Source organism: Lissotriton helveticus, chromosome 2_2, assembly GCF_964261635.1.
Source record: "Lissotriton helveticus chromosome 2_2, aLisHel1.1, whole genome shotgun sequence".
NCBI lineage: Eukaryota > Metazoa > Chordata > Amphibia > Caudata > Salamandridae > Lissotriton > Lissotriton helveticus.
Genome location: NC_136060.1, coordinates 112,049,000 through 112,058,940, shown reverse-complemented (window position 1 = coordinate 112,058,940; position 9,941 = coordinate 112,049,000). Strand labels below are relative to the sequence as shown.

The 9,941-nt window shown below is 42.3% G+C and overlaps 1 protein-coding gene across 1 annotated transcript in view; it reads right to left on the bottom strand.

Annotated features, from left to right (window-relative positions):
* Positions 1-644: 644 nt before the first annotated feature.
* Positions 645-9,941, bottom strand: part of LOC144821751 (uncharacterized) — a 1,041,341-nt gene continuing 1,032,044 nt past the window's right edge. The window contains exon 17 of the mRNA XM_078678951.1: positions 645-883. Coding sequence (XP_078535077.1) covers positions 656-883 — 228 coding nt within the window. The 3' untranslated portion in view covers positions 645-655. The remainder of the gene's footprint in view (positions 884-9,941) is intronic.

Here is a 9,941-nt window from a genome sequence, read left to right as displayed (position 1 = left end):
TAGCTATACATTTAGAATATAATTTCAGATACTATTAGCACTCATGGCATTTCTCATCATGAATTATGCTCTCTATAGGTAAGTGTGATGTACTCATATATTTATATCAGTTTGCGCTCTCTCAAGGGTATGTGATGGTATGTGAGTAAGCATGTGGCATGCACAGCCAGAACTCGATTCTTGAAACATCATTCATTATTTTGTCCTTTGAAAGGGAATGTGTCCGTACTCCAAAAAATAAAATAGGACATGCTGAGTTGTAAATTTGTTTGTAAGACTCATGCATCCTAACCCTGCAAAATTGTAGGCTGCTGCAGACGTTGAAAATAAATAAGCGTCTTTATCAAAAAAGAATCAAATGTAATCCATTAAACTCGAAACATGGAAGAGAACCTATTAAAAATGATTACAACTTAAAACAGATTGTTCAGCCTGTAAACGTTGCCTCTCCGAGAGAGAAGTCAGCTGATGAAAGCACTCGCCATAATGTTGGTTTGCACCCTGGTCATTAGCAGCTTCCAGCACACTTATCTGTGTGATCACTAGGACTGCAGCTAGGCCACACTCCTAGAAGGTATACCAAAGATATATGAAAGAAAAATGTGAAAATGTAAAATCTGTATTAAATACGTAAATCTAAAGATCAAAATCATCTTTAAAATGAAGCTTGAGCAGAGAGCGGCCGGGCCCTTCCTGCGAGTTGCTGTCCGACAAGTCTGGCCTTGTAGGAGACCCACGCCTGCTGCTTGCTGTAGCTCGCTCTAATCATGCTCTCCGTGGGGTAGGTGTTCACGAGCTCCTGTGCCGTCCGCCTGGAGGGGGCTGTAGCCGATGCTAGAAAGAGCTTTCTGGGAATGAAAACACATTCGGCTCCTTCGCTGATCTGTAAGAGGAGAGAAGGAAAGACCACAGTGAAGGAAAAGCAGAACATCAGACGTGTACACGTCGCACAGGCCAGCCTGACTGATTTGTTATTACGGTTGAAAGATGAAGAATAATACCATCTTATTATAAAAAACCTGAAGAAATATGTCCTGATAATGAATAGCAATTGTCTCAGGATTAAACCTAGACTTCTGCCCTAAAAATCATCGCACGGTTACGGTATAAGAAGGATTAATCTAGTGTAGAAAGTTTTCCTTGAATCTTGCGCCATAACATCCTGACTGGTATTTGTGCACTTATACATTTTTAAATACAATAAAATAAACAATAAATGATTATAGTTGATACATTTACAGTTTACTGTAGAAAAAACAAGGCATGCATAGTTTTAAGGCTTATTTGAAGCCATGTTACTTAATGCTTCCTTAAATGGTTAGACTATAGGTTGAAATGTGTATACTGTTTTCTGAGGTGCACTTAAGTTAGTATTGACAAATATTTATTGTACAGTCAGACACAAACATTTTATATTAGGGCGACTAGATTGTACATTGGCAAGCAAATGCCATCATGGTCCACATTATGGTGGACCTGAACAGCTTGGAGAAACACCAATTCAAGTTACATCTACCAGAAACCTAGGAATCCTCTTAGATAAGCAGCTAACGGTTTCCTCACAAATCAATAAAGTCCTATTTGTAATTGTAATTGTAATTGTATTTATATAGCACTTATCACCCCTGACGAGGCTTTGAAATGCTTTACGGCAAGTAGCACGCTACTTCGGAACCCCAGGTTAGTGGTTCATCAAGTGGGTATTGTTGGTTATTACAATTAGTCGCATGCTCTCGAGAAAAAAATTGCATGCATTTACTCCAGATACTTTATGATAGCTTATATAATACCATTTAGGTGTGATCGTTAGTGAAGGCAATGTGATTTCAGATGATTTTTTGGTGAAATAGGCTGGTGAAGATTGGTTAATTAGGTTACAGAGAGAGAGTTTTACGGAGGAGAGGTAGTGATCTATGAAATAAGGTGTCAGCCAACTGCAGAATTACAAGAGAGTATTTAGCAGACAGCAGTGGCGGCTGGTGAAATTTGAAAGTGGTGAGGCAAGACAGTATTGTAGTACTGCACTGTGGTGAGCGGGCGAAGCGAGCAAGCTCGAACAAACCTATGGGGGGTTCGGGGGGTTCTCGCCCAAGAAAATTTTGAAAAAAGAGTGGACAAATGGTGCATTTTTAAGCAAATTTGAGGAAGCAAGAAGGTTAATAAAGCAATTAGTGCTGGGCCTCATAAACACAGACCGGTCACTGTCTCCCCTCCTCTCACTTCACACAGCTTTGCTCTTGTTGCTGAAAGAGTACAGCACCATCTCAACAAGTCTGACAGCCAATCCTATTGGTGCTAGAAAATGTGGACACTTCACAATCTGAACCAGCAACCACTGAACACCAGCCAAAGCATACAAGCTACAAACAATAGCCAACCTGCAGCATGAATTAGTAAAGAATTAACAAGTAATATCAAAAGAAAGTCATCTTTAAAAACAGAGCGAATGATGAGTCCATCACTCATTTTCACACGTGGAGTCATGATAAGTCCAGTCCAGAGAAGCCAGACAAGTTGGACACATTTACTGGGGCGACTCATGCATTATCCCAAAATGACCAATCAACGGACAGATCTCAGTGGCCCACCTGATTAACTAAAGCCACCATTGGTGCTTTTCACAGCGAGAGCAAGTATAAAAAATGTTTTGAAACCAAAATTTGGAAAATAATTGCATTAGCATACATCATGTAAATGGTAACCCTTTACGATGAAGCCAAGCACCACTGTGGTCCTTACGGAAAACGTCACACGGCTGATTTCCTGGTAGCATTAACTAGTGTACATAGAAATTAATTAAATATTATATCCCAAAAGAATATTAACACACTAAACTATTTCATTCTTAATTTACATAAAATGAGGCACAACTGGCTTCTTGTGATAGTCCAAGTCTTTGCGGCACATTGCACTACAATCTGCAGTATAAATAAGTGCATAATAATGTTTTTAATGAAAAGGAAAATTCTGCTGAGAAAACTTAATTCTGTTCTCCCACTTATTGCTGAAATCAAATGTTAATGCACACCTCTGTACCACAAGCAAAAGCGTTATTAGAAATGAGTTAGGAGCTCATATGTGACATATTTAAATGTGTCTTGGTGTACACCGAGATTTAACATCAACTCGACTAATTAAGCTTGCTAAGCAGAAGGAGTCTGCACTCTGGAGAAACTACAGGTAATTTTACATTTAGCAAATTCCGCGCGCCCAAAGAACCACTGATGCATAACATTCCACAAAGAGATCGACCACAACACATTACCTTTCTTTCATTACAAGCAAAACAAACAGACCAGGAAAAAAACGATAACAAAGGACACAATAAAAAACAGATTTGATTACCCACACAACATTTTTGCTCATTCTGAAGATGAAACACTACCACACAGACGGAGTTTGATGGGAGCTCTATTGACTCCTGATTGATTTGATCTTAAAGTGCAACTCGTAACTCCTTCACTGGAACCAGAACTGTGGTAATTCGGATTCCCATCCCCTGCACCCGAATGCTCATCCTGAAGAACAACCTCATTCCTCAAACACACAACTTCAAACATCAGTATGGCAGCCCTACAAATCCTTCAATCACATTCCTCACAGGTTGCTTTGCCATTAACCTTCCTTTTTGATACAGAGTTATATAACTATTCTGCAATGTGACATAATTTCTTCTCAATGCAACATTATAAGGACCTTTAAACTTTGACAAGCCCAAAATCAGATGATGTACAGTCTTCACTTTTACACAATCTCACTCATTTAATGATTTGCTACTGCTACACCCCTTTGCCATGCCAACATCGCACAATCCATCACGCTCGGTGACTTTTCTTTTTCCATTTCGGGATCACTTTGGTTTGCCCAATATGTCCTCTAATTATGAAGAAAGAAGTTTCACCTATTGGTTTATTGACATGCACGCACACAGCTTCTGCCAGTTACGCAATTGTGCAGTACAAAAACTTTTCAGCAGCACATGAAAGTGATTTCAGCTTTGGTAAACTTTCAAATAGATTTTTTTTTTCAATTTTGGAAATATCTATCATCAGACGCAGGCTATTAAATGAACAGTAGATAGCGTGGCTGCTTGTGCCATATTTGTACATCATCACATGATTGTTTACTGTGGAGATCACCTGGAGCATAGCAAATACTTAGCCTAATTCATCATCAACATCTGACATTATTTGCTTCACATTGACGTGTACTTTCTATGCCAGATATGGATTCCTACAAAACCTCTTTTAACACGTTTGCCCATCTCACAGCTTTGCCTATTCCTGGTGCAAAATGTCCCTACACTCCTGGGCTCCTGCAAAGTGGTTGGGACTAGATAGCAGAAAGCAAGGTTAAGAGAATTGGAGTAACACTCAGTTTTAAGTTTGCAATACTGCTTCTCAAAAGGCCACGATGTGTCTTTAGCAACCAGACAGCACTTGGCTCGACCTACAAATTACAAAATAGCGCAGTAACACTGCCACAATATGTGCTGCATTTTATGTCCCATGATTTGCCTTTACTTGCTGCAGAATTTAGCCAGCTGGAAAGTACATTTAGAACAAATGCTACATTCACTACAAGAATGTTAGATATTATGAGTTTCTTTCAGTGATGAGGTTTTCAAGAGCACATTTTAAGGAAAGGTATGTTTATTGTGCTCGAGGGATGGTGTGTAAAGGTCTTGCTATCAGTCCTACACAGGTAAAGAGCCACACATACTAAACCTGCCTCTCCTCTCACCCAGCCCAGATATCGGACACCAGAATCCGCTCCTTTACCAGACACAGTCTGTTCAGCCACTGCTCCGGGGACAGTAGAAGGCCAACCAGAGTGCGTGCGAATGACGGAGTGGAAATAGGGCCGTGGGCCTGGGCTCTCACCCAGTAATGTTTATGGCGAAAACGCTGTAACACAAGGAATCGTCGCCAGGCAAAGCGAAATAGGATACCAACCAGAGTGACACGAAGCAAAGCCTGCTGGCTAATCGAATTAAACAAACCTTGCATGCAGTTAAGGCTCGCAATGGTCGTGGAAGGGGGGGGTCGGGGGTGGTTCGCGGGAGGGAGGGGGGTTTGCGAGGGGGGGTCGCGGCAGGGGGAGTCCCGCAGGGGCCGGGGGTAAAAAATAAAGTAAAAAAATTACTTAAACTTACCTGAACGGGCGGATCCGTACGCCTCTGCGGTCTGCTCCTGGGCCGTGGTCCGGTGCGTTGACGCCTTCTCAACGTCTTCTCTGTGAGTGGTTTGCAACCCTTCTCGCTCTCAGCCAATCCAGAGACGCTGCTCCAGCAGCGCCACTACACCAGGATTGGCTGAGGGCAGGGATACTCCTTGCCCATTAAGAGACCGGGGGCTGTGCATGAAGCAACCCTCGGTCTCTAATGGGAAGGCTACTGCGCATGTTTGGGCTGAACATAAAAATGATCTGCCCAAAACCGAACCTGCGCACATTTGCACTGTCACTCAATGGCTGAGAGTGTCGCCTTAGCCCCACCCCCTTCAGCATCACACTGAAGGGGGTGGGGCTGCGGCAGCACTCTCAGCCATTGAGTGACAGCACAATAGATCGCGTCCGTGTTCTACTTCTGATGCTAATTTCAATCAGGAGTCCTGATTGCTGCAATTAGCATCAGAAGTAGAACGATTAGTGGGGCAACGCCCCAACACCCCAATGGATGCACCGCCACTGGCAGACAGGCATGAGACTGAGAGGAGGCTATACACAGAAACAGAATACATGCAGAGGATGGAAGGTAAGAAGAGAGTCACTCTGATGAACGAAAGAAGAGAAATCAAGCGTCAGTAGGTCAATGTCTTAGGAGTGTAGTGGGAGAAGGCTTCCTGTGATAGCAAGCAATTAGAGGATGTAAGCTGTGTGAAGAAAAAACATTATAGGTAGTCTCCACATCTGGGGAAGACAACTTAAGCATGCAAGTGAGAGTGTAAACATCCTTTAAACATTTAGAGCCTGTTAGAAAGTCATCCTTTTGCTCTGTTCACTTGCTTTTTATTTTCTTAATTATACTGGTGGTAACTGAATCTGACTGTACACTGGGCTGTCCTAACCAGGCCCAGGATCAGTGGCATGTGTAAAATGATACATGTACACTTACAATTGGCAACAACAGACCCTGTAGGTTCCTGTTAGATAATAGGACCAGTGGGTGAAATCTACCCATAAGTCCCTAGTATTTAATGGGCCATGGAGATTTAAAGGCCAATCTGATTTCCTGCATTTGCATGTGTGCGCTGCTGTGTGCCTGCTCTCCTTTTAAAGGCAGTCCCACCTCGCAGCTGTCTTTTAAAGTAAATTCTCACAATTGCTATTGATAGACCCTATAAGTCCCTAGTATATAATGTGGCTGTGGATTCAAACTACCTATGAGTCCCTATTATGTAATAGGGCATGGGCGTTTAGAGTCCCAGCATATTTCCTGCACTTGCATGTGTGCACTGTTGAGTGCCTGCTGTAATTGTAATGGCAGCCTGGCTCTGCAGACTGTCTTTAACAGTAGATTGTGTGCAAACTCGACTTTGGTGGTATGGGCACTTTAAAAATGGTAATCTACATTATATTTACGTATTATGATCCCCCCCAGGTCTCACCTAGGTGTCCCAGGGGTGGGTGGGAAGGGCATGTAACTATAAGTAGTGATCTTATAAAAGATGTGAGGGAAAACTTCCCATTTCATTTTTCCGCCTTGGCTCCATAGGCTACATTGCAATATTTTATTTAGATGTAACTATTGCTAGGAAAGGAGTGAAAAATATAATTCAAGGACAACAAAGACTGGTATTGGTAGATTCAACAACTTGTCACTGCTGAATTTATCATAACTAGTACAGAAGAGGAGTTATAGAACTTTCTATTCTGTAATCCAAAATCCAGCCTTCTAGTGGTCTCTGCTGATTGGCCAGCCTTAACAGGCTTGGCCAGGCAGCTCTGATTAGGTGATAAGTGGCCTGGCCAGAGCAGCATTTATCTGATAGAGAGAGCTCTGAAGCTAAGGAGGATGGGTCCTGTAGAGGGGGCTGGAAAAACCAAACTGAGATCAAAGATAGAGCAGATCAGTAAGGAACCCCAGACGTACTTACCCTTACATCCTGTGTCCCAGGCAGATGGCAGGCTTAGGGCAGAAATTTGCAGAGGTCAGGGGGTGGAGAGCTAATGGAAATGAGTCAGACTGTGGGTTGGTTTAGCTAGCTCTTATTCCTCTGGAGAGAAATCACCCATGTTGGATTTTGGAAGTGCAGTGCTTTGTAGGACAAGATGATACCACACTTTGGTGGAAGTTGTCATGCTTTTGGGTGGCACCCAGCATCTCACTGGACAGAGGTGCCTCCCTGGTTGTTGCCCCAGAACACTGAATAATTATGTGAGGGCTACATAGTCTCTCAGATCTGCAGCCTGAAACTATAAGGAAAAGAAGGACTGCCCTGCTGGAATCTGGATCCGCACCCGAAGGCCTGCCCTCTGAATGACTGAGCCTGCTGTACAATCTGGTACTACAGCCCTGCAGACTGTGCCTTGTTCGAGAAGGATTAAGGAATGGACTGCCCGGAAGCTACTGGTTAACAGAGCACACCTGCATCATCTCCGCCAACAGTCCCCATCCTGTAGTTCGTCCAGTGGACTTTTAAGGATTTGGCCAGGTGCATCATGGGGATTATAGTCCAGGCACACCAGAGACCATCTAGGAGATTCCTGACCTTTGGATTGGTGTATTGGTCACTTTGAACTTACAAGGAGACCTTCAGGAAGGACCTCCTAAAGCTTGGAAAACTTTGGAGAACTTTTGTGAAAATCTTCACGAGGTGACCGACCCAACGTTGAGAGTAAAGCTGACTATCTTCAACCACGACCGGGCGAGGATTTCAGGTACGTCCCGCTGAAAGCTCCGGAGTGGCAGACTTCCAGGATTTTACCAGGGCCTCGCAGAAAGTCAAGCAGGCGAACTCTCTCTGAATCTGGCACACTGTGGAGGGTCGAGGGATGCTTTAAGAAAAAGCTCCAGAAAAGTTTCTAAATGTGAAGGTAAAATTTTGACTGAGGCCTCCTGCTTAGTATATCTGACCAGGGCTCCATCGCGGTCAGCCTCAAACTTTGACTTTGTCACAGTCAAGCGCAGCCAGATGTCCCAGAGTGGCTCCATAGGTTTTTAAGCACGATAAAGTGGTTAATCTTTGAAAATGTATATCTCTGGTTCCCTACATTGGAGTTTTGTTGTTTTGGTGTCTATTTGTTCATAAACATATTTCCTATTTTCATAAATTGGTGTGGGATTTTTATTGCATGTTGTGTCTTACTTATTTAATGTTTTGGTGTTTTTTTAAATGCTTTACACTGTCTCCTAAGTTAGGCCTGCCTGCTCATTGTCAGCTATCAAGAGTTGAGCAAGGGGCTAATTTACTGAGACCTTTACTGGACCCAAAAACAATATTTGTGGCCTTATTACTAGTGGTAGGTGCATACTTACCCCTACCAATAACCCAATTTTCAACAGTTCCCACCCCAAGTGTATGTTTGTGGATGTGGCCAGTGTAGTATATTTATGTATTTATAAACAAAGCAGAATAATGGAGGACTGTGGGTTTCTTGAGAACTACTGTATTACTGATATCCTCAGTACAGTACTCATGCGACAACCCATTATAGATTTAAGTACCAGAGAACCTCCACCAGTGGAGACCCACACATTGGTACCCAATCAATCACAGAACAATCAAGTGTTTACATTCTGGAAGCAATCCCCAATATTCAGTTGTTTCTTCATTTTATTCTTACTGTATAAAGTGTATACTCTCTTCTTCCCACTTCTTCCAGGAAGACCATAGACCAAACATTTTATGTTGGACAATGGTAATAGCACTGCTTGGATCTATCACAATATCTAAGCAGGTGCTTCAGATCATTCAAAATGCAAGAATGACTTTAGTTATGCAAATTTACAATGGTACCTATCCACTGGAAAAAAGTGATTGGCTTCCAGCGAAAAAAAAGATACTGTTTTAAACCTTATGTATAATCCACAAAGCCTATTGTAATTAGGGACCCAGATACCTTAGTTGCTAAATCCCAAAATACATCCCTATGAGAAGTCTGCAATCTTCAGGCAAATGTCTACCTTTATACCTCAAGTGAAGTGTGTCAAACAAATTGACAGATCCTTTTCTTTTATGGCACAGACTCTCTGGGATACACTTCCTCATGCACTCAAAGTAAATATAATCATAATTCCTGGTGAAAACAACTTAAGATATGGATCCTTCAGAACAACCAAATGTTCCTCTCTCTGATGGTCAGGTCTTCTTTCTTATAGGTTGTAGTGCCAGGACTACCTGTGGACAGCTGTTGCACTTTAAAAGATGAATTCCTTGTAATGCATAAAATAGAATTTGAAATGTTTATGGTGCAGTATAAACTGTTTACAAGATGTATATATGTACCTATTATATACTTAAGTGCACATTGTACATACTCAAAAATAATGCACATATTTTGCAGCAATATAATGATAAATTCATCTGTGTACTGCATTAGGCTTTCCTTGTATTTCTTAATTCAGCCATGTCTCTGTAGGAGTATCTCCCACTAAAGGTTGTCCCTAAATTTGTAGGGTGGCCCCTTTTGGGAAATGGAATTGTTGAAGGGGTAGCTTAGGTGCCAATAAGGAAATTACCTTGCCTGTGCCATAAGTGAATGTGAAGAAGCAGACTTTTGTCATTGCCCTGAGTTTAGGTTGGCTAGTGGGGGTGGACGCTTCAGCCTTAATCATGCACTCTGGATTTCTTTCTACCAAGCTAATGCATGGCCGAGAGTGTACGATGGGTCTTCCCAAACTCCTTAGACAAAGGGTGTTTCATCCAGTACTTCTCCGGTCCCCGTCAACAGAAGCAGGCCCACATCTATCTTCGGCATTTATCACTAAATGAACTACA